This window comes from Schistocerca serialis, chromosome 1 (genome assembly GCF_023864345.2).
Source record: "Schistocerca serialis cubense isolate TAMUIC-IGC-003099 chromosome 1, iqSchSeri2.2, whole genome shotgun sequence".
NCBI classification, from domain to species: Eukaryota; Metazoa; Arthropoda; class Insecta; order Orthoptera; family Acrididae; genus Schistocerca; species Schistocerca serialis.
In genome coordinates, this window is record NC_064638.1 from 1,172,932,107 (window position 1) to 1,172,956,766 (window position 24,660).

A 24,660-nucleotide genomic window follows, 5' to 3' on the forward strand; every position below is an offset into this window, starting at 1 on the left:
ACTTTCTTTATTTTCGCAAAGTTACGATCTGTCCGTTCGTTCACTGACGTCTCTGTTCACTGTAATAAGTTTAGTTCCCGTGTTTTGCGACCGCATCGCAAAACCGTGCGATTGTTATTGAAGTTGCTGGATTCATATTGCCCACGGAATACATCCCACGTATTTAATGCACTCTCGTCCAAAAGTAGTGAACAGTAAACTGCCAGCCAGGGAGCCTCGTTTGCAGAAATACTCTCTTCCGTGCGCTGTAGTCGACTGACGTGTGTTTCGATGTTTGTTTAGGTGTGGCGTCCCCATACTACGGCGCAGTTACCTCGCATCGGACGGACGGACGGACAGATAATAATTGTCTGAAAATAAAAAATTAAAATTTCAGTTGATGGACGACTTGAACCAAGGACCTCTCGTTTCACAGCCGCTCACGCTAACCACGGTACCACGGCACTCAAGCGCTCATATTGTCCTTGATGTTGCCTATGTTGCGCATTGACTACTCAGTTTGTATATTTTGCTTATTTTTTCATAGTTCCATACAACTTCTTCCTGTTTTCTCGATTGATCTGGATTCAGTTTTTCAAGGCCTATCGACTGTGCCAACTTATAACTAAATCTGAGGGAGTGCGATGGGGAGGTTCCCTTGTTAGTTCATAGTGCGTTTATTTACTTAAGGCACATTCCGAAAAATCTCCTTCACTGGTCTCTAGAGACACCGAAAACAACCGTAGGTGACTTATGGCTGTGAGACATTCATTGCGTCAAAGCAAGCGAAATAGCCACTAAGACTAAAAATGTTGACTTAAACGCTGATAGAGTGATAATTTATGCACCAGTCAGGTTCCTCTTAGAGTATACTGATAAAATAGCTCGATATTTAGCAATTACATACAACCACTAGCTCACAGAAAGATCCGTACCTAAAGGTTGGAAAAGTGCTCAAGTCACACCAATATCCAAAAAAGGAAGTGGGAGTAATGTGCTGAATTACAGGCTTATATCACTAACGTCGATTTCCATTAGGGTTTTAGAACATATACTGTATTCAAACATTGTGAAGTACCTCGAAGAAAACGATTTATTGACATGTAATCAGCACGGATTCAGAAAATATCGTTCTTGTGAAACACAACTAGTTCCTTATACTCATGAAGTAATAAGTGCTAACGACAGGGGATGTCAAATTCATTCCATATTTTTAGATTTCCAGAAGGCTTTCGACACCGTTCCTCACAAGCTTCTTCTAATCAAACTGCGTGCCTACGGAGTATCGCCTCAGTTGTGCGACTGGATTCGTGGTTTCCTGTCAGAAAGGTCACAGTTCGTAGTAATAGACGGAAAGTCATCGAGTAAAACAGAAGTCATATCCGGCGTTCCCCAAGGAAGTGTTATAGGCCCTCTATTGTTCCTGATCTATATTAACGACGTAGGAGACAATCTGAGTAGTCGTCTTAGATTGTTTGCAGATGATGCTGTCATTTACCGTCTTGTAAAGTCATCAGATGATCAAAACGACTTGCAAAATGATTTAGACAAGATATTTTTAGGGTGCGAAAAGTGGCAATTGACCCTGAATAAAGAAAAGTGCGAAGTTATTCACATGAGTACTAAAAGAAATCAGCTAAATTTCGATTACGCGATAAGTCACACAAATCTGAGGGCTGCAAATTCAACTAAATGCTTAGGGATTGCAATTACAAATAACCTAAATTGGGACTATCACATAGATAATATTGTGGCTAGAGCAAACGAAAGACTGCGATTCATTGGCAGAACACTTAGAAGGTGCAACAGGTCTACCAAAGAGGCTTCTTACACCACGCTTGTCCGCCCTATTCTGGAGTACTGCTGTGCGGTGTGAGATCCGCATCAGGTGGGACTGACGGATGACATCGAAAAAGTACGAAGAAGGGCAGCTCGTTTTGTATTATCGCGAAATAGGGGAGATAGTGTCACAGACATGGTAGGTGAATTGGAGAGGCAATCATTAAAACAAAGGTGTTTCTCGTTGCGACGGGATCTTCTCATGAAATTTCAATCACCACTTTTCTCCTCAGATTGCGAAAACATTCTGTTGGCACACACCTACATAGGGAGAAATGATCATCACAATAAAATAATAGAAATCAGGGCTCGCACGGAAAAATTTAAGTGCTCGTTTTTCACGCGTGTCGTTCGAGAATGGAACGCTAGAGAGACGGCATGAAGGTGGTTCGTTGAACCCTCTGCCAGGCACTTTATTGTGAATAGCAGAGTAATCACGTAGTTGTAGAAGTAGATGTAGAAAGCCTTTCAGGTATCCGAAAGACGGTGGGAAGTCCGGAATGACTCTATCGCCAGGTTAAGAGCTTTATATTTGACAACGAAGGAACAGCCTTCGGACGGAGCACATACGGACTTTGATGGATACGTGAAACAAGAGGATGAACTGGTGCGTCATCCTTGGCCGCCACAGTCACCAGATCTCAATATTTTTGAGCCCTTGTGGTCTACTTTGGACAGAAAGATGTTTGATCGCTGTCCATATCCATCATCGCTACCTGAACTTGCTACTATCCAGTACGTTGTCCTCGATGGTGAGTGTTCATCGGAGGGGAGGGTATCATCTGGATTGCCCCGGGGAAGTGTGTTAGGTCCGCTGTTTTTTTCTATCTACATAAATGATGTTTTGGATAGGGTGGATAGCAATGTGCGGCTGTTTGCTGATGATGCTGTGTTGTACGGGAAGGTGTCGTCGTTAAGTGACTGTAGGAGGATACAAGATGACTTGGACAGGATTTGTGATTGTTGTAAAGAATGGCAGCTGACTCTAAATATAGGTAAATGTAAATTAATGCAGATGAATAGGAAAAAGAATCCCGTAATGTTAGAATACTCAATTGTTAGTGTAGCGCTTGACACAGTCACGTCGATTAAATATTTGGCCGTAACATTGCAGAGCGATGTGAAGTGGGACAAGCATGTAATGGCAGTTGTGGGGAAGGCGTATAGTCGTCTTCGGTTTATTGGTAGAATTTCGGGAAGATGTGGTTCATCTATAAACGAGACCGCTTATAAAACACTAATACGACCTATTTTTGAGTACTGCTCGAGGGTTTGGGATCCCTATCAGGTCGTATTGAGGGAGGATATAGAAGCAATTCAGAGGCGGGCTGCTAGATTTGTTACTGGTAGGTTTGATCATCACGCGAGTGTTACGGAAATGCTTCAGGAACTCGGGTGGGGGTCTCTGGAGGAAAGGAGGCGTTCTTTTCATGAATCGCTACTGAGGAAATTTAGAGAACCAGCATATGAGCCTGACTGCAGTATAATTTTACTGCCGCCAACTTATATTTCGCGGAAAGACCACAAAGATAAGATAAGAGAGATTAGGGCTCATACAGAGGTATATAGGCAGTCATTATTCCCTCGTTCTGTTTGGGAGCGGAACAGGGAGAGAAGATGCTAGTTGTGGTACGAGGTACCCTCCGCCACGCACCGTATGGTGGATTGTGGAGTATGTATGTAGATGTAGATGTAGATATCTTGCAGTAAGAATGGTATAACATTCCCTTGAAAACCATACAGGACCTGTATTTATCAATTACGAGATGACTGGAAGCTATTTTGAATGCCAACGGGTTTCCTCAACCGTATTAAGCGTAGCAATTCGTTGTGCTTTTGGTGTTTGCATAGTTTTCTCTCAGCGCCCCGTATGTGGCACCCGATATCCGCGAAAAAATCATGCAATTCTCATGAATTACGAGCAGCAGCTGAATAGCGGGCGCAGATCCGGCCCCCGATAATTCCCTAGATGTGTTCCATCAGGTATAGATAAAGTGAATTTGCTGGCCAGGTTATCAAAGAGAGTGTATTATTACCATTCAGTACGATTCTAGCCTTGTGACACGGTTATCCTGTTGAAAGATGCCTGTACCATCAAGTAAGACATCGACATTGAAGGGATGCGTGTTTCTGCAATACTGTTCACGTATCCAGAATGAATTTTCACTAAGTCGTGGAGCGTGCGCTGATGTCAAACTTCCTGGAGGTTAAAACTGTGTGCCCTATCAGGAGCCGAGGACGGGGACTTTGCTTTTCGCCGTAAGTGATCCACTGACCCGCTGTCACAGCCTTACTTCTACCTGTACCTGTTCTCTTACATATCAAACTTCACAGAGGTTCTTTTGCATAGCTATCTGGACTAGCACTCCTGGAAGCGGTGGTGAGGAGACGGTGGCGTAGCGAATGAGTGGCTGTCTGAAGAGAACTGACTTCTGCCCGTTCTGAATACTATTATTACGGCCATTTTCGAACGCAATCGACCTTCGCTGCCGGCGGTCACGTGGCATAGACACAGCTCCCTGCAGCGGACTGGCTAAACCTACTGTCTCCACGATTTCTGACATCCATAAATTTCCACTGATCCCTTGCAAATAAATTAAAGGCATCTAAAAATAATTTGGCCCGTATGGAGAATCGATTTCACGTCGCGAGCGCCCATTGTTCCGAAGTTAGATGGCTGTGACCGCCGACCTGCACGCTACGAGCACCCTCGTCGCTGTCTTTTTCCGCATAGCGTGCAGACTTTATGCACTGTAGATGCAGAGAACGTTCTTGGTACTCAGACATGAGCGATTTTATGAAATGTCATTAGATTGCGTATTGGAAGAGGCAAACTAGGAAACAGAAATCCCACTAATCCGGGATTGAATAGGTTGCAAAAACCACTTACTGTTGTAATAGCGCAATGTAGAGAATACAGAAGCAGGGTGAAAACATTGCTAACGAGTGCACTGTACTGAAGCAGTATCAATAGTTGTCTCTGTTGACAGCGAGAACGCCATTGTAGAGCAGTCGTAGTTAGCTTACGTCGTGCGTGTCAGATGCAGTGCCCACGCCGTGGTTGCAAAACTGCGATTTGAGATGTTTTGATGAATCGATTAGACTTTGTACCACGGAAGTCGCGTATATGGTTCAAATGGCTCTGAGCACTATGGGTCTCAACTTCTGAGGTCATTAGTCCCCTAGAACTTAGAACTAGTTAAACCTATCTAACCTAAGGACATCACACACATCCATGCCCGAGGCAGGATTCGAACCTGCGACCGTAGCCGGCGAAGTCGCGTATACAACGTCAGAGTTGACAGTCCGGTGTAAGTGAGTTATTTCTACGATTATGGGACAAATAACATGGGCTTGGTTAAGCCTGACAGAACATTCTAAGTGAAGAGGGACATATAATCAGACTGAGTAAATGTCATCTGTTTTTCTATGTCCATTCTTGTCACGGGAAGTGTGAGGGACTACGGCCGCTCACTGTTGTAATAAAATGAAACACCTACAGCCGTCCTTACCATGTCATTTATTGTACGGTTACCAGTGTCGGTCCTTCAGTGCACCATCTTCAGGCCTTAGCTGATGCTGAACGGGTTAACACCATCCTCATACACGATTAATCAGTGGCCAACATAACTGGTTTACGCAGACTACCTGTAACTGTGATGTTATCTCTCCAACCATCAGCTATCAACTATAATATGCTCGAGAGAAGAATCGGTAATACTATTAGGATGGATTAATATAAACTGAAAGAAACTCGCCACATGTGTAAAGTTTAGCAGCCTCTTTTTACGGTGAATTTTACATCTTTATGCTCCAAGTAACTCAACTCAGTAATTACTACTCTGACAGTATATATCCATGACTTCAACAGACTACACTAACTGATCAAAAGCATCTGGACACCCCCAAAAACATAAGTTTTTTTATTAGGTGCATTATGCTGCCACCTATTGCCAGGTACTCCATATCAGCGACCTCAGTAGTCATTATACATCGTGAGAGAGCGGAATGTGGCGCTCCGCGGAACTCACGGACTTCGAACGTGGTCAGGTGATTGGATGTCACTTGTGTCATACGTCTTCACGCGAGATTTCCACACTCCTAAACATCCCTAGGTCGACTGTTTGCGATGTGACAGTGAAGTGGAAACGTGAAGGGACACGTACAGCACGAAACCGTTCAGGCCGACCTCGTCTATTGACTGACAGAGACCGCCGGCAGTTGAAGAGGCTCGTAATGTGTAATAGGCAGACATCTATCCAGATCATCACACAGGAATCCCAAACTACATCGGGATCCACTGCAAGTACTATGACAGTTAGGCGGGAGGTGAGAAAACTTGGATTTCAACAGCCACACATCACGCCAGTAAATGCCAAACGACGCCTCGCTTGGTGAAAGTAGCGTAAACATTGGATGATTGAACATTGGAAAAGCGTTGTGTGGAGTGACGAATCACGGTACACAATGTGGCGATCCGATGCCAGGTTGTGGGTATGGCGAATGCCCGGTGAACGTCATCTGCCAGCGTGTGTAGTGCCATCAGTAAAATTCGGAGGTGGTGGTGTTATGGTGTGGTCGCGTTTTTTATGGAGGGAGTTTGCACCCCTTGTTGTTTTGCGTAGCACTATAGCAGCACAGGCCGACACTGATGTTTTTAGCACCTTCTTTCTTCCCATTGTTGAAGAGCAATTAGGGGATGGCGATTGATATTTCAACACGAGCGAGCACCTGTTCGTAATACACGGCCTGTGATGGAGTGGTTACACGACAATAACATCCCTGTAATGCAGTGGCCTGCACAGAGTCCTGACCTGAATCCTACAGAACACCTTTGGGATGTTTTCGAACGGCAACTTCGTTCCAGGCCCCACCGACCGACATCGATACCTCTCCTCAGTGCAGCACTCCGTGACGAATGGGCTGCCATTCACCAAGAACCCTTCCAGAAACTGATTGAACGTAAGCCTGCAAGAGTTTAAGCTGGCTTGAAGGCTAAAGGTGGGCCAACACCATACTGAATTGCAGCATTATCGATGGAGGGTGCCACGAACTTTCCAGCCAGGTGTCCGGATACTTTGATCACATGGTATAGGTGGGAGAGTAACAACCAATGATTGCGACAATTATATGATAGTTCAAGACCGAACAGTGTGACCCATGTTTTGAGTTCGTGGTACAATATATTTCAATACGGATTTATGAGTTGGAAGTGTTCCTCGAAGATGCCTTACCGAGTGAACATTGCAGGATTTTAACTTTCGATGGCTGTGAGAGCAGCGAGAGCACAACCGCTGTGGGTAACTAGTTACATGTAGTTTTAGATATGTGGTCGAAAAATATCCGGGCCATATTACTGCGTTTTGTAGAACTTTGTGCAGAATTTGCAGTTGAGAGAGAACAATTTTTGTTATTTTAACCCCCGGGGAAATTGAAAGCATTTTGTTAGCAGCAGTTAACTACTTTGGAAAGATGCAGAAAGAGGTGAAGAAAGTTTCAGTTTTAGATAGTATTGCCAAAATGGTTATCATAGGACTGAACTGATTTCCTCATGACATATTTTCAGTATTGTAGTAATTGAGATTGACCACTATGCTACATTTTCACCCCGTTTCTGTTTTAAGAGATTGTTCTGGCGGTGTGCGGTCGATCTGGTTTTCATGTGGTTTATCCTCTGTTTGTGCGAATTTTTCTTTTTCTGTACTCTAGTGAGAAAATGTTGACGTTGGACATCACATCTTAACGTGTTAATACGATAGTTTGCAGGCTCGCTAGCAGCAGCTTCCAAGTCAAGCGATACACACGTGTGTGAGTGGGCTTCACCTTCCAACATGCACGTCCCCTACTGTGCAGGGATCCTCCATAGCGCAGCCTCCACCACTACCGTTTGTCGCCTCCCCTACAACGCCAAGTTATTTTGCCAGCGCGCTGCCTGCCCCTTACTCTAGGCCAGTGGTTCCCAACAGGTGGTCCGCGGACCCCCAGGGGTCCGCGAGCCATGCCAGAGGGATCCACTAGATGCTATTACAATAAAAATATATTAAATACATTTCGTATTATAACAGATTTTTAGTTCTGGCCGCTTCCTCCATGAGCAGAGCTTTAGCGAACGCCAACTTCTGCGTGTAACGTCTTCCTAGACCCAACTGACACTAGCACACTCTAGGGCAAAACTAGAATTAGACAGAGGCAAATAGTTCTGCTGCATGCCTGTAGACTGCGCGAGCTGCCTCTTTGCAGCTGACAACTGACAGTCACTTTACACAGAAACTCGCATTTCAGACGACAATCGGCCATTGTTAATTTAATGGTTCAAATGGCTCTGAGCACTATGGGACTCAACTGCTGAGGTCATTAGTCCCCTAGAACTGAGAACTAGTTAAACCCAACTAACCTAAGGACATCACAAACCTCCATGCCCGAGGCAGGATTCGAACCTGCGACCGTAGCGGTCTTGCGGTTCCAGACTGCAGCGCCTTTAACCGCAAGGCTTTCACAGACCGTATTGTTTACATATTCGATATTCTGTATTAAAAGAGTAGTGTTTGTAAAGCGTTGCTATTTGGGGAAGCTACAGTTCGCGTAGTTAAAAATGGACCGTTGGTTAGAAAGTGGTTCGTTAAAACGAGAAAGGCCTACAGATGAAGAGGAAGATAATGCATTTGTCATACTAAACACCCACATTTGAAGACAAAGATTTTGAGCAATAATAAAAAATTTTACAACAACAATGATCGCTAAATTGAAAGAATTTTAGCTCAATATTTTTTCAATAATGAATGTCAATGTTTTTTCTAAGTACCAAAAATAGGAAACGCATAGAAAGACTTTTTTAGGTACTTGATGCTGTGATATGACAAGGTACCAATCATGCTCGATGAAGGGGTCATCGAGAAAATTTTGTTGTGAACCCCTGCTGTAGGCCGTCGCCCCAGGCTTTGCCCGCTGACGGACCGGCGCTGCTTGTCGGCAGGTATCACGGACAAGCAGTCGTCGCTGCTGGACGCGGGCGTGCGCGTCAACAGCGCGTTCCCGTTCGGGCCGCCGGCCGGCCTGGGGGCGCAGGGAGACGGGCCGATGCCGCCCCCGGGCGCCGCCGCCGGGGACGGGCTGCCCGGCACGCCTGGCCGGCGGCGCGCCAGCTCGTCGTGCTCGCTGCGCTGGCTCTTCACCATCGTCGCCCTCTCTTTCCACGCCATATTCGAGGGCCTCGCCGTCGGCCTCGAGAAGGGGGTGAGTGATAGCGCTGTGACATACTACAGTGACCGTCGTAACAACATACTCTACTGGCCAATAAAATTGCTACACCAAGAAGAAGTGCAGATGATAAGCGAGTATTCATTGGACAAATATATTATACTATGACTGACATGTGATTACATTTTCACGCAATTTGGGTGCATACATCCTGAGAAATCAGTGCCCAGAACAATCACTTCTGGCCTTAATAGCGGCCTTGATACGCGTGGGCGTTGGGTCAAACAGAGCTTGGATGGCGTGTACAGGTACAGCTACCCATGCAACTTCAACACGATACCACAGTTCATTAAGAGTAGTGACTGGCGTACTGTGACGAGCCAGTTGCTCGGCCACCATTGACCAGACGTTTTCAATTGGTGCGACATCTGGAGAATGTGCTGGCCAGGGCAGCAGTCGAACATTTTCTGTATTCAGAAAGGCCCGTACAGGACCGGCAACATGCGGTCGTGCATTATCCTGCTGAAATGTAGGGTTTCGCAGGGATCGAATGAAGGGTAGAGCCACGGGTCGTAACACATCTGAAATGTAACGTCCACTGTTCAAAGTGCGGTCAATGCTAACAAGAGGTGACCGAGACGGGTTACCAATGGCACTCCATACCATCACGCCGGGTGATACGCCAGTATGGAGATGACGAATACACGCTTCCAATGTGCGTTCACCACGATGTCACCAAACACGGATGCGACCGTCATGATGCTGTAAACAGAACCTGGATTCATCTGAAAAAATGCACCCAGGTTCGCCGTTGAGTACACCATCGCAGGCGCTCCTGTCTGTGATGCAGCGTCAAGGGTAACCGCAGCCATGGTCTCCGAGTTGATAGTCCATGCTGCTGCCAACGTCGTATAACTGTTCGTGGAGATGGTTTTTGTCTTGCAAACGTCCCCATCTGTTGACTAAAGGATCGAGACGTGGCTGTACGATCCGTTACAGCCATGCGGATGCCTGTCATCTCGACTGCTAGTGATACGAGGCCGTTGCGATCCAGCACGGCGTTCCGTATTACCCTCCTGAACTCAAGGATTCCATATTCTGCTAACAGTCATTGGATCTCGACGAACGCGAGCAGCAATGTCGCGATACGATAAACCGCAATCGCGATAGGCTACAATCCAACTTTTGTCAAAGTCGGAAACGTGATGGTACGCATTTCTCCTCCTTACACGGGCATCACAACAATGTTTCACCAGGCAAGGCCGGCCAATTGCTGTTTGTGTATGAGAAATCGGTTGGAAACTTTCCTCATGTCAGCTCGTTGTAGGTGTCGCCACCGGCGCCAACCGTGTGTGAATGCTCTGAAAAGCTAATCATTTGCATAATACAGCATCTTCTTCCTGTCGGTTAAATTTCGCGTCTGTAGCACGTCATCTTCGTGGTGTAGCAATTTTAATGGCCAGTAGTGTAGGTATCAGCGTCCGGCGGTGTAAGCAGACTTAACAGAGAGGGGGACCACTGTGGCGCAGCCTGCGGCAGTGGCCTCAGATTATTTTTATTATTCACGTTTCAGCCCTACTGAACTGCACGGTGTACAACAAGGGGCATTTCTGGAATCTTTCTCTTGGTTGTTCTCTGTGCCCGTATTAATTACATTCCCTCAGAATCGCCTCCTTTCGACAAAATTCTTCTGCTCTTCTTGAGTTTCTTTATAAGGCCAAATGTCCAGTGACGAAGTTTCTGCCTAAAATTGTTACATTCTAATGTACCAGTGAAGCTTCTTGTACCGCAAGGAAGCAAGGGAGACAATGTTGTTATGGGCAGCCGATATCCTCTTTCTGCAACACAAATGCACACGTGAATTAATACGGTTCTTTATTTACATGAACCGGAAACATTTACTTAACTTGAAGAGAGTCATTGTTTTTTTGTACAAGCTCATCAGTAATAGTCCTCTTGTCAGATGATGTAGTGTCAAAATCGTTAATTTTGCTATTACAAATTTTGTTCTCTCACTGCTACTAAAGAACAATTCTGATTGAGGTAAACCAGTCCCACTATGGTCAATAATCTGGTCGCTATTTACTGTCGTAGCCTGTGACAAACTAAACCCGATCTGCAAGTAAACTGATAGACGAAAAACTGGATGATTGAGTGAGACCCTCCAGTCAGCGGCGCCAGTCCAAATACATGCTGTCGAGAGGGCGTTGGCAGCGTGTTGCTTGTGGGTGTGTCTCTAGCCTCTCTCGTGATAGACGCACTTGACCCGGCGCCTACTAATCGATCTTTGCACTTCATCTTCACCAAGTTTTATTATTCCTACTTCCTATGGGTCTTTTTTTTACTGCATCATTCCATTTTATTATTTCAATTTTAGCTTTACTGTTGCTTTTGAAAATTCCACAACTTGCCAAGTTGATCTGATTGATTACAATCTTTTAATATGGCCATAGAACTTTAGCATGAGTTTTTTCGTATCCAAATAAATATTGGTATACTTTTTTTGTGGCATCAGTCTACTGACTGATCTGATGGAGACCGCCACAAATTCTGTTCTTGTGCCAACTTTTTCATTTCAGAGTAGCACTTTCATTCGATGTCCTCAATTATTTGTTGGATGTATTCCAAGCTTGGGCTCTTTAGTACTACTGAAGCTACTTCCTGATGTCTTACATATGTCCTACCTTCCTGTCCCTTCTTCTTGTCAGTACTTTCCACATATTTTTGTCCTCGCCCTGTTCTGTTCATAACCTCCTTATCTTATCTGTACACCTAATTTTCAGCATCGTTCTATAACTCCATGTCTTAAACGGTTCAGTTGTCATATTCTCGGGTTCCCTCACAGTTCATGCTTCACTTGCCTACATTTCTGTTCTGCAGATGCTCAATCTCAGAAAACTATTTTTTTATGACACAATAACATTTTGTGACACAGTCATAACTGATTTCCGCCACAACGGCCATCTTCAGATCCTAAAAGACGGATTTGCTTAACACGTGTTCAAAATGGTTCAAATGGCTCTGAGCACTATGGGATTTAACATCTGAGGTCATCAGTCCCCTAGAACTTAGAACTACTTAAACGTAACTAACGTAAGGACATCACATACATCCATGCCCGAGGCAGGATTTGAACCTAGCAGTCGCTCAGTTCCGGAGTGAAGTGCGTAGAACCGCTCGGCCACCGCGGCCAGCGGTTAACATGTGTCGAAGCGTTAAGGTTGACTACAAACGACCTTGTCTTTACAAAATCTGAAGATGGCTATTGCAACCAAAACCAACTACGATTGTGTGACAAAAAAGTGATTGTGTTAAAAAAAATTAAAATGTATATAATAATTTCGTGCCCGTCTAGTTAAAGGAAATGTATTTTCTATTCTCAGAAATTTCTGCCGAAAATTAAGACCAATGCTTTATAGAAATACACTTTAGCAGAAATGAAGTTCTCTATTTGCTCGTAGTCTGCATGTTCCAACTTCATTATATTTCGGATCCAAAATTTTCCTGATTACTTTTCGTCCTCTCTTTTGGATTTCTCCAATGTCCCTCTTTCTGTTTAAAATGTGTGTTGTAAAGACTCTCTGGCGGGTATCTCGTAGCACCTGAGTTTTGTGTATTTTGAGATGGATTTTTTTTTGCAATGGATATGTGTTGCATGTCTGAAGCTCATTTTGATTTTGTGGCAATGAATTTTGTATCCAGTCTTTACAAGACGAGTCCCCTGTACGGTTGCGCCCAAATACAGAGTCGCCTAAATCGAACTGGTTCATAAAATATTTACCATGCGGGACTGATACTCGATAACGAACATGGGAGGACGAAGATTTGCAGCAATAGACGAGATAAAAGAAGATTCGCAGACGGCAATTCGCACGATCTAGCAAGAGGCGTACCAAGACTGCTTCCGGAAGTGGAAGCGGCTTGGGAGCCGTGTATCAGTTGTGCGGGAGAGTATTTAGAAGGAGGCGGTGCACAATTAGTAAAAGATAAGCGTAGAAAAATGTTGTGGGCAAGGTTGCGAATTTGTTTGAATAGACCTGGTATGCACGCGGCAGCGGAGGGAAGTGGGTCAGCTAAGAGGGCGGTGGGTGTCGGTTGCAGGTGGGCGACATGTGGATCCTGGTGTCGGCGGTGGCGATGCACAAGCTGGTGATCACGTTCTGCGTGGGCGTGAAGCTGGTGGCGGCGGAGACGCGCGGCCCGCTCGTGCTGCTGTACATGGCGGTGTTCGCGGCGGTGACGCCGTTCGGCGTGGGGCTGGGGCTGCTGCTGGAGCAGCTGGGCCAGGGCAGCGTCACGACGCCGGCCGCCGCCATCCTGCAGGCCATGGCGGGCGGCACGCTGCTCTACGTCGTCTTCTTCGAGGTGCTGCAGCGAGAGCGCTCCTCCGACAACGCCGGCATCCTCCAGCTGGCCGCCATCGCCTTCGGCTTCGCCCTCATGCTGCTCATCCAGTTCTGCAGTGAGTACTCGGGCGCTCCGTTCACTCGCTTTTGTCTCCGTCGCTCTGACCGTTTCCCTGTAACACTGGACCAGATCTATGTGGCCCACTGTTTTTGTTACTTTTTGGAGAGGTCTGCTGCTGAAGGCACTCAAAATGTTTCATCAGGATATACCAGTTCCAACCGTCGTACAGCCCAAGTTGTCTGATTTATGTAACATCACACTGCGTGCTGTTTTGTGAAAAACTGATTCCGTGGCTGTGTACAAAATATAGTGAGAGGCACCAACATGCCTTGCTCATACTGTGGCATCGAGCAGTCAGGCCTGCAAGATGAGTGGTCTGCCAAGCGAGTGGATTCATTCTTATTTCTCGATCGAGTTACATCAGTGACTGATTATGGGCTCTAGTACCCACAATTAAGCTACAAATTATTCTCCTGTTTGAATATTACGCAATGGAAACGGATAACGCACATCTGACTATTAGTAATTTACGCAACTCTGATTGTTCACTACACACTGGCAATACCACGTTTTCTTTCTTACCCAACGGCTTTCATCAACACGTGGCCATCGCACTGAATGTGAATGGCGCACATATTATAAATTCTGGATATCATGACTACACACTATGCGAAGAACAAGGCCACCAATCTATTTCTTTTCACTATCTTTTTTATTAAGATAAATTCTATTATGATTCAAAGATAAACTATACACACCATTACATTTTATACAACAGTTACACATGAGAAACTCCGCCCAGTGGGCATGGCTTTACATTGGTGATTTTCTATCTTATGGTCTCGTAATTATCTAACACTAGAGTGCACTTTCTGGATAGGATGGTGGATCTTTTGCTACGTCTCACACTTCGACTCTCACACCCATCTTCACGCAAATTTACTTCAGACCGAGCGGTACAAAAAGGAACATGCATAACCCACTGCCTCTGAACCTATCTTGCTACTCTCCCATGCAAACCACACATACTTAAATTACATGAAATACATCACACTGGCAAAATACAATAGACCACAAAGAATAGTGACAACGTTAGAATCACTTCACTTTCAGCTTTCCCACTTCAATTAGTATTCATCCCAGTTTCACACGACACTGCCCCACTTCGTAACTTTTCTTTCCTACTACGAACTCTGGAGGATATATGCACGTCTTCCTGTGCAATGCAAGCCAAGTGGCGTTGCTGGATAGACGGCTGACTCACCTTGCTTCACTCTCAGAGTATTAGAGTTTGAATCTAGCGTCACACGGAAACGTAACACGCAAAGTAATATTAAAATCATATTCGTCACACACACGAGTCCTCAACTGATACCATGGACCAGTACTTCTCTTTATCCTCTGTCTCATACACAGATTGAGACTCACACAGTACTCACCACGTGGAAGTGCTCGTCTCTAATTTCAAGTCCTGCACACGCCATTTCTCAAATATTTCCAACTTCTAGTACACACGCCAGTAATTCAGCTTAACTTTAGCACTCGGAAGTATTTCAACTTAGTACTAGCACTCGCAAGTATTTCAACTTATTGCTAGACGTTGTTTCGTTGTGACCGTTGGTCACTTCCGAAGATTACTACGATCCCCTTAATATTACCTGCCTGTCATTTAATTCTCCCCCCAAAAGTTACTGAAATAGAGAAATAATTATTCCAAACTACTCTTAAGTATTTTACATGCATACCATCTCTCCACTCTTTTGTCTTTACGGAGCACACCTAAGACAGGTCTTACCAACACAAGATCCAGCGCCAGAGTGCTGAAACATGGCCGTTCTTCAGGTCATCCCGCACCTCCCACAAGGTGGGGGACCACCATGCTACCGTATTGGCCAGCCACATTTCAGGCGCTTAAAGCTCAGGTAGATTTCATCTCTTTGGTGGACCGTCTCAAAGATGATCATATATTGCACATTCACTATCTGCGGTTATCAGATGACCATAAATTCATTCATTTCACAGATCTCACCAAATTGGATGTAGGGATTTATTTTGTGGGAGTGCACATGTGATCAATTAAATAAATAAATTGTCCTTCTTTCCTACACTGGTATCCGGCTTCGGTGTATTAAGTGAAATTGAGTTATTATTACAAAAAATATGTCGTTCTGACAAGAATAACGAAGAATGTTGTACCTATTTTCAATGTCGGGCTGTACTGTACCCTTTCACCAGGTTGACTTACACAGAAGATTACAGGAACCAGCCACTTTTTATAATGTTTTTTAAATAAGTATCGTTTTGAAATTAAAAAAAGATGTGCTAAGATATCTCAATAATTTTATGTTTACATGAAAGCCTGTACCTTAACCTACTTTTCTACATACTTTCCGTCAATATTGAGGCACTTGTCATAACGTTGTACCAGTTCTTGAATACCCTCCTCATAGAAGTCTGCCGCCTGACTTGTTAACCACTGTATCACCACTGTTTTGACTTCGTCATCGTGTTGAAGACGCTGACCGCCCAGGTGATTCTTCAAGTGCAGGAACAGATGGTAATCACTGAGCGCTACATCGGGGCTGTTCGGGGGATGACCTAGAGTTTCCAATCGAAAACATGTGATGAGATCTTCGGTCTGATTCGCCAAATGCGGACGGGCATTGTCTTGCAGCAAAACGATGCCCTTGCTCAACTTCCATGGACTGTTGCTTTGATTCTGAAGTGACGTAGGCCATCCATGTTTAATCGCCCGTAACAATTTGGCTTAAGAAATGATCACCGTCGTTGTGGTAGTGCTCAAGGAAAGTCAATGCACTGTCTAAACGTTTTGTTTTGGGCACATCCGTCAACATTTTCGGTACCCAACGGGTGCACAATTTTCGGTAATTCAAATGCTCGGTCACAATGCCATACAAAACACTACGAGAAACATTAGGAAAGTCATCCCGCAAGGAGGAAATCGTAAAGCGTATGTTTTCTCTCACTTTATTGTCCACTTCCTGCACCAAACTTTCCTTAACGACTGAAGGACGCCCACTCCGTTGTTCATCATTCACATTTGTGCGGCGATCTTTAAATGCTCTCAAGCACTTTCTTACCATTCCATCACTCATGATGTTTTTTCCGTAAACTGCACAGATCTCACGATGAATATCGATCGCTTTTAGGCCTTTAGCACTAAGAAATCTTATAACAGACCGTACTTCACAGTCGGCGGGACTCACGATTATTGGAGGTATCTTAAACACTCAGTACACAATGTAAACAAGGAAGAATTAGACTCTAATGGCGTCAGTGCGTAGATTAAGGTACAGGCTTTCATGTAAAAATAAAATTACTGAGATATATTAGCACGTCTTTTTTTAATTTCAAAACGGTACTTACTTAAAAAACACGCCTCGTATTTATTTATTTAAACAGGTTCATCTTCAGACGGCTATTTCACGCTTTAGATTAGCTTTCGCCTTTTGTTTTACCAGTCGACGAAATTTCCTTGAGGTGGCGGTGTCCTACAACCAAAAGAAGATGTGAGATAATGTCTTTTTAACTGTAATTGTACCTCACAACGATTTTAAGTCTTGTAAACAAATTATTAAAGGGAGGATGTTTAATAATTATTAAAGGGGACATGTTTAACAATTTGTTTCCATCACTTAAAATCGTTGTGAGGCACAATTACAGTTACAAAGGCATTGCCTCACTTCTTGGTTCGGTTGTAGGGCACCACCACCACCTGAAGGAACTTTCGTCTATTGGGCAAACAGAAGGCGAAAGCTAATGTAAAACGTTGACTGGCCGTCTGAAGATGAACCTGTCGGTTCGAAACCGGTAACGGCGCTGTTTAAATAAATAAACAGCATTGTAACAATTGGCTGGTTGCAGTAACCTTGTATGTGAGAGTCAATCTATATCATACGGCGTACTTAGAAATATGACGATAATATTAAACCTCAACCATTACCTTCAAGGGGGAACGACACGGTGACGGACGAAAACATTGCGCAAATTCAGGATTTCTTTTCTCCCTACTGGACTATAGCAGACAAATGGGATTTTCTGCAATGAATAAAGCATACATTGAAGTTTTTATGGGCATTTTTTATCAAAAAATATTAATATCTTCACTGTGTAATTGCAATTTTCCAGAGGCAGTACTGAATGGAGGTAGACTACTGTTGTGGTTATCTGAAACATGAAATTATCATATCGCCCTGATCCTTACAAATGTAATTTTAGTTCAACGTAGAGGTTTGGAAAAAAAAGAAAAAAGTTTGGCGAAATTATAGATACTGGACCCCTCCTTTTTGGTCGAAAAAAGTGCTGAATACCAACGTAAAAAACGTCGGCTACAATTAATTGATGAGAATTACATTTGCTTCATAGGAGACCAAAATCCATTGAAACCGTATGAAAATTTGCAGCGTGGCCGACGACAACTATGCCGCAAAACTGGTTTTGAGAAAAACGTGTTTAAAGTGTGACAAGTATTTATCATATAAAAAAGGGACAAAGCTTGAAACTTACGGGAAATCATTGACCCCTGGTCCATAATAACTATCGCCCCTGCTAGTGGATGGCCACTGTCTGCTACTTTGACCTGATAAGTCCTCATTTTCGTCCTCAAAGCCCTTTCCGTAACTGACCGCATCTCCGCTGGCGCCTCTACCTTCACAGAATTGGAGCGTGTCATCGTCGATTTTGATTTAAAGGGCGTTTGCCACGTACATTAATGCAGTCTGGCCTACACTGAATTCACATACGTCCAAATTTGAAGGAATGTTGACAATTTCGCTTCGGCTGGATGTTATTTTTGCAGCGTATCTCCAAATGCGACTATTGAAACTTTCGTTAACATTTTGAGTAAAACCGCACAAATAACACTCCAGCAAATCAAGTTTACTAAAAAGCCGTATGAATAGGGGTGATGGCATCGATAGCGACTTCTGGAAATGGCGTTTTGTGTTGTGCACACTCGGCTTCAAACGCTCAGGGAGTCGTTACTTTTTGGAGATCGCCCATAATATTCTTGGTAATAATTCTTCAAAGTGTATATACTCGTACATGCGAATTCCGTGACAAAATAAAGTCGACCTTTTTCGATCCTCAACCTGACATTCCCCTTTTACAAATCAAGCAGCGATCATGAAAGTTGGTGATGGCTATGGTGCTAGTCCTTCTTTACATATCCAGTGCGGCTCATTTTTCCCCAGAGATGGATGCCCTGACCGCGACTTTGGTTGCAGAGTCTGCAATTAGGAAATGTTTTCCTAGATAATCGAAACATCGTCATTCTCGAAACGCCTGCTGCGTAGTTACTCTCCATTTGTGAAAGAGGAATGAGTCACTGCATAGCACATCAGTGGAATAAGGGACTGAATCAGAACCTGAAGCCTTAAATAAGTAGTGTTCGTGTCCTGTGCAGAATGAACTGGGGTGTTGCTCTCGAATCAAAACACCCACTTAGACTCCTTTCTGCCTTAACACCCTCCCGCAAACTCGCCAGGAGATTTTGGCGATATGCCAAGTGATGGTTTGCTCTTTACCAACATAGCCAATTAGCACCATATCATGTCAGTCGAAAGAACACTCAGCATTATTATCTGTGATGACAAATCTTTGTATTTTATCGTTGGCGCTGAATCCATGTTTCGGCTTCTTAGTTTGCTGCAGTCTCTCTGTGACACTGAAATCTTTAGCAAGCGAGGAGGTGGCAGTGGTAAGACGCCAGCGCACAAAATACTGTACATGTCATCTACAAAATATTTGTTTAGTAACTAATTTTTAATATGTGGAATTTGACAAGTTTTAATGAGTATAATTATTCTTAAAATGCCGAAAAACTCGGCAAAAAAATTTAGCATTTCAAATTCAATGGATGTTGACTTTCCAAATCATGAGCTTCCGTGTTGCTTCACCTCAATCACGTGGTTTTGTTTCAAAATAAATCCGTAACATGCAGTATCAATTAAGGTACTACTTGAACAGACAGAAAGACATTGCAGTTAAAAGCGTCCATGAACACTTGCTTAAAACATCAGTTAACGCACCAGAAAGCAACAGGCAATAAGCAACCATAATAAATAAGTAAAAAAGACCTTCATGTAAATCAGAAGAAAAATATTTAAGCTTTCACAAATAGCTATCGGTTGTCACCTTAAAGATCTCGATATTAGGGACAAATAATCAAACATGGAATTATGCAGAATGCAAATATCAACCAAAAGAAATTGTGACAATGTACTTAGCTTGGTTTTAGCTTTTGATAACGCATGATTGTTATATAAAAGAATGCATAAATACAAGGGACAAATAATCAAACATGGAATTAAGCAGAATGCAAATCTCAACCAAAAGAAACTGTGGCAATGTATTTAGCGTGGTTTTAGCTTTTGAAAACGCATGATAGTTGCATAACCGTTCTTCCTCATCCACACATGTTCGGCCATACTGGAAGCCTCTGCGCAGCTAACCATTCTCATAATGCGATGGTGTATTGTTACTGTAAACTTCCACACGAACTGAGCAAGGATTGCTGCAGTGTTATTTCCCTTCAAACGGTGAGGTCACTGGTTTGTTTCTCTGTGTAGTCATTTTGTTTGGACAACGACGCTAGAGCCTGCAGATTACTTCGACGAATAAACAAAGAAGATCCAAAAACCTGATACTCATACATTACGAGGCTTTGCTGAAAAGTAATGCCGCCGTATATTTTATGTGAAACCACTTAGAGCATTTTAAATAAAACAAACGTTATTAACTTTTGGAAACCGATGAAAATAGGGACTATGTGGAGGACGACAGACGACAGTCAATCCTAGGCGTAGGACTGTTGCAGATTACGCAACGTTCTTGTGTCGTCTGGCACCGTCAGACTCAAGAAGAGAGTGTTCCATATGTGGACGAACTCTTCGAATTTGAAACTCGATTACGTGACGCTGTTTCTCACGCACCGACATAGTTTCGTTTCAAAACGCCATGTTATACGCTACAATTGTGAGCTCTCTTACGACAGAGGTCTGCAAATATGTATACATGAAGAGTAAAGATCTAGTACGTCAATAATGTTTGTTTGATTTTAAAAGTTTTAACAGTTTTCACGTGAAAAATTCAGAGGCATTACCTTTCAACACGCCCTTGTACAGTCCACTTGTCCGCATCTTAGCTCCCCTGGACTGAAAAATAAACTCATACTCGCTACCTAGATAGAAGTAATGGACTAATGACAATAAATTAAAATTTCAATGTTTTAAATAATCACTTATCTGTTGTTTCACATGCTCAGTGTCTTTCATAAAGCATGTTATTTTGTAATACAGTAACCAGAACATGGCCCAGTTCAGAGCCTAAGTCTCGTCGAAATCCCTTTTCCTGTTGATTACTGTTCTGAAACTGATAATTCAAAGTACTGCTAACTGCACTCCTAAAAGTGGTAAATCTTAACTTAGCTTGCCACACAGATTGAAAATACGACGGGCAGCGCACGAATCGCGTTAGACTGAAACGAAAGACGCTTATCAAATATTGCAGTTCACGAGGAAGTTCATGTCTACCAGTTCTTTTTTTCGTTTTTAACGTGATTGTGGCTCCTCTTTCAGGCTGAGAAATTACTAAAAATTACTCAGTGTTTTCTAAAGAGAGAAATTCGATAAGTTCTAAACATGCTTCTAAACTAACACTTGGCATCAAAATTCCGAGAATTTCGCGTGACAAAAGGAAAACAAACGTTGTGCAAATAACTTGCGGAAATTTTCACTCTGCTGTTGGGCGGATACAGATTTCCTCGTAGCGAAACGAGGAAAACTGCTTAACTATGAATGATGGTCGCTGTACTGCATGGCACAGCCACACAGCTTCGGTACTAGCGTGGAATGTATTGTAAACTACAACACAAGGAGGATCGTCTGAAACCGAAATAAAACTTTACACCATGAAGGTGCCTAATTTGTTTTTGTTGTGTGGAAACGTATAGTTTTATTTCCTGGTATTTTGTCTGTGTACTAATGCGAAGTTGAAGTCGTAGTTAGAGAAACAGTTAAGCTCGTATTTAAGTTCACAAGTAATCTCCTAATTCTAGAGAAGTGATCAGCAGCGCAAAAGTTCGTCAGAAATTCAACATTAAACTGTGTACTGCAATGCTCATGGAGAGAGTACAGCGTGTTCTATTAAATTTAGGGAAAATGTCCTGTTAGCAGTAGTACAACCAATCTGCCTGCGAGAAAAATATGAAATATAAATAACTGTCAAAAATGCCCTGTCTGAAAAGCTGGTCACTGTTGAAATGGTATTTGCGTCACACGTAAATTATAAATGGCCTACATGTTTGCGCAGTGAATATATGCTGTGCTGCTGCTATCTTCAAACTACTGCAGCTGCTACTCCTACGTTAGTTAAAAAATAAAAATTGGAACTACCAGCAACGCGATGTGCAATGTGTGCTTTAAGCTACCGAGATATTCACAAAACTTCTGTGCCAATAAATCTCATTACTGCAGTGCGCATTGTCAATTACATTCTACACTCCTGGAAATTGAAATAAGAACACCGTGAATTCATTGTCCCAGGAAGGGGAAACTTTATTGACACATTCCTGGGGTCAGATACATCACATGATCACACTGACAGAACCACAGGCACATAGACACAGGCAACAGAGCATGCACAATGTCGGCACTAGTACAGAGTATATCCACCTTTCGCAGCAATGCAGGCTGCTATTCTCCCATGGAGACGATCGTAGAGATGCTGGATGTAGTCCTGTGGAACGGCTTGCCATGCCATTTCCACCTCGCGCCTCAGTTGGACCAGCGTTCGTGCTGGACGTGCAGACCGCGTGAGACGACGCTTCATCCAGTCCCAAACATGCTCAATGGGGGACAGATCCGGAGATCTTGCTGGCCAGGGTAGTTGACTTACACCTTCTAGAGCACGTTGGGTGGCACGGGATACATGCGGACGTGCATTGTCCTGTTGGAACAGCAAGTTCCCTTGCCGGTCTAGGAATGGTAGAACGATGGGTTCGATGACGGTTTGGATGTACCGTGCACTATTCAGTGTCCCCTCGACGATCACCAGTGGTGTACGGCCAGTGTAGGAGATCGCTCCCCACACCATGATGCCGGGTGTTGGCCCTGTGTGCCTCGGTCGTATGCAGTCCTGATTGTGGCGCTCACCTGCACGGCGCCAAACACACATGCGACCATCATTGGCACCAAGGCAGAAGCGACTCTCATCGCTGAAGACGACACGTCTCCATTCGTCCCTCCATTCACGCCTGTCGCGACACCACTGGAGGCGGGCTGCACGATGTTGGGGCGTGAGCGGAAGACGGCCTAACGGTGTGCGGGACCGTAGCCCAGCTTCATGGAGACGGTTGCGAATGGTCCTCGCCGATACCCCAGGAGCAACAGTGTCCCTAATTTGCTGGGAAGTGGCGGTGCGGTCCCCTACGGCACTGCGTAGGATCCTACGGTCTTGGCGTGCATCCGTGCGGCGCTGCGGTCCGGTCCCAGGTCGACGGGCACGTGCACCTTCCGCCGACCACTGGCGACAACATCGATGTACTGTGGAGACCTCACGCCCCACGTGTTGAGCAATTCGGCGGTACGTCCACCCAGCCTCCCACATGCCCACTATACGCCCTCGCTCAAAGTCCGTCAACTGCACATACGGTTCACGTCCACGCTGTCGCGGCATGCTACCAGTGTTAAAGACTGCGATGGAGCTCCGTATGCCACGGCAAACTGGCTGACACTGACGGCGGCGGTGCACAAATGCTGCGCAGCTAGCGCCATTCGACGGCCAACACCGCGGTTCCTGGTGTGTCCGCTGTGCCGTGCGTGTGATCATTGCTTGTACAGCCCTCTCGCAGTGTCCGGAGCAAGTATGGTGGGTCTGACACACCGGTGTCAATGTGTTCTTTTTTCCATTTCCAGGAGTGTATTTTAATACTTAAAATATTAAAAAAATCACTTTACATTAATAGTAGGAAAACCTCAACGAATTCTCTTTACTCTCTTGCAAACACGTATGGTATCCATCTATGAAGAAAAATCAGTAAATTTCACATTCTATCTTTTCATAAAAATCTAAATCCCTGACAAAATTCACTACTACACTTGGATGTCTCGGCAAATGCGCTATTACAGTACCTTTTAAAGTCTTCTGAATGAATTTAGAAAATATCTCTCCATAAATGAAAAATAATATAAGAAAATTATTGCCGGCACGCAGCACGACCTTACTGCATCGCAAGACACAGCTCGACTCCTGTGTCCCTCCAAAACTGCGCTCCACTCACAAGCTAAGGTTCTACAAACAGTCTCTCGTGCGCAACCTCTTTAGCAGAGATGTTACCCGCTATTACTCAGATGCTATTATGCTTTACTTTTACGCGCGACATTCAAAATATTACTAAAATTACAATTTTCTGTATATAACGAAACTCTTACCACCATACATCACGTACATGACAAAATGCATGTTATTAGAATTACGAAACTGTTAATGATGTCTGATGAATTCATTTGTTGTTGTGGTCTTCAGTCTGAAGCCTGGTTTGCTGCAGATCTGCTCGTTAGTGTACCCCGTACAAGTTGATTCCCATTCGCTTAAGTACTGCAGCACACATCCATTTGAACGTGCTCAGTGATTGGTCACCTGCTACGATTTTTGCTTTCACACTTTCCTTTAGTACTAAAATAACTATTCTTTGAATCCTCAGAATGAGTCCTACCAATCGAACCCGATTTTTAGTCAAGTCGTATCAAAAATTTTATTCTCTCTTCAGAGTGTTTCAGTAACTCGCTATTAGTTATTCAGTACACTGATCTAATTCAGCATTCTCCTGTAGCATAACATTGCAAAAGCTGCTACAACCTTCTTTTCTGAGCTGCTACTCGTCCACTTTTTACTTCTGTACTAGATAAATATCTTCAGAAGGACATCCTAAGATTCGAATTTATATTCGATTTTAATAAATAGTTCTTTTTCAAAGAAGTGTTTTTTTCTATTACCGGTCTGCACTTTATGTGCTCTCTACCTCAACCATCATCAGTTGTTTTATTGCACATCTACTAATTTTAGTGTTTTATTTCCTTCCCTAATGTCCTTATCATCGCCTGATTTAATTTGGCTCTATTCCAGTACTCTTGTTTTACTGTTGTGGATGTTTTACCGTGTCGATGTTTATACACATATTTGAAGACGCTATCAATTCCATCGGCAAACCTCAATGTT

At 43.9% G+C, this 24,660-nt stretch overlaps 1 protein-coding gene across 1 annotated transcript in view; it reads left to right on the plus strand.

Annotated features, from left to right (window-relative positions):
• LOC126456278 (uncharacterized) overlaps positions 1 to 14,014 on the plus strand; it is a 120,889-nt gene extending 106,875 nt beyond the window's left edge. Inside the window, exons 3-4 of the mRNA XM_050092033.1 lie at positions 8,792 to 9,051; positions 13,117 to 14,014. Of these exons, the coding sequence (XP_049947990.1) occupies positions 8,792 to 9,051; positions 13,117 to 13,665 (809 nt within the window). The 3' untranslated portion in view covers positions 13,666 to 14,014. The remainder of the gene's footprint in view (positions 1 to 8,791; positions 9,052 to 13,116) is intronic.
• Positions 14,015 to 24,660: the final 10,646 nt, after the last annotated feature.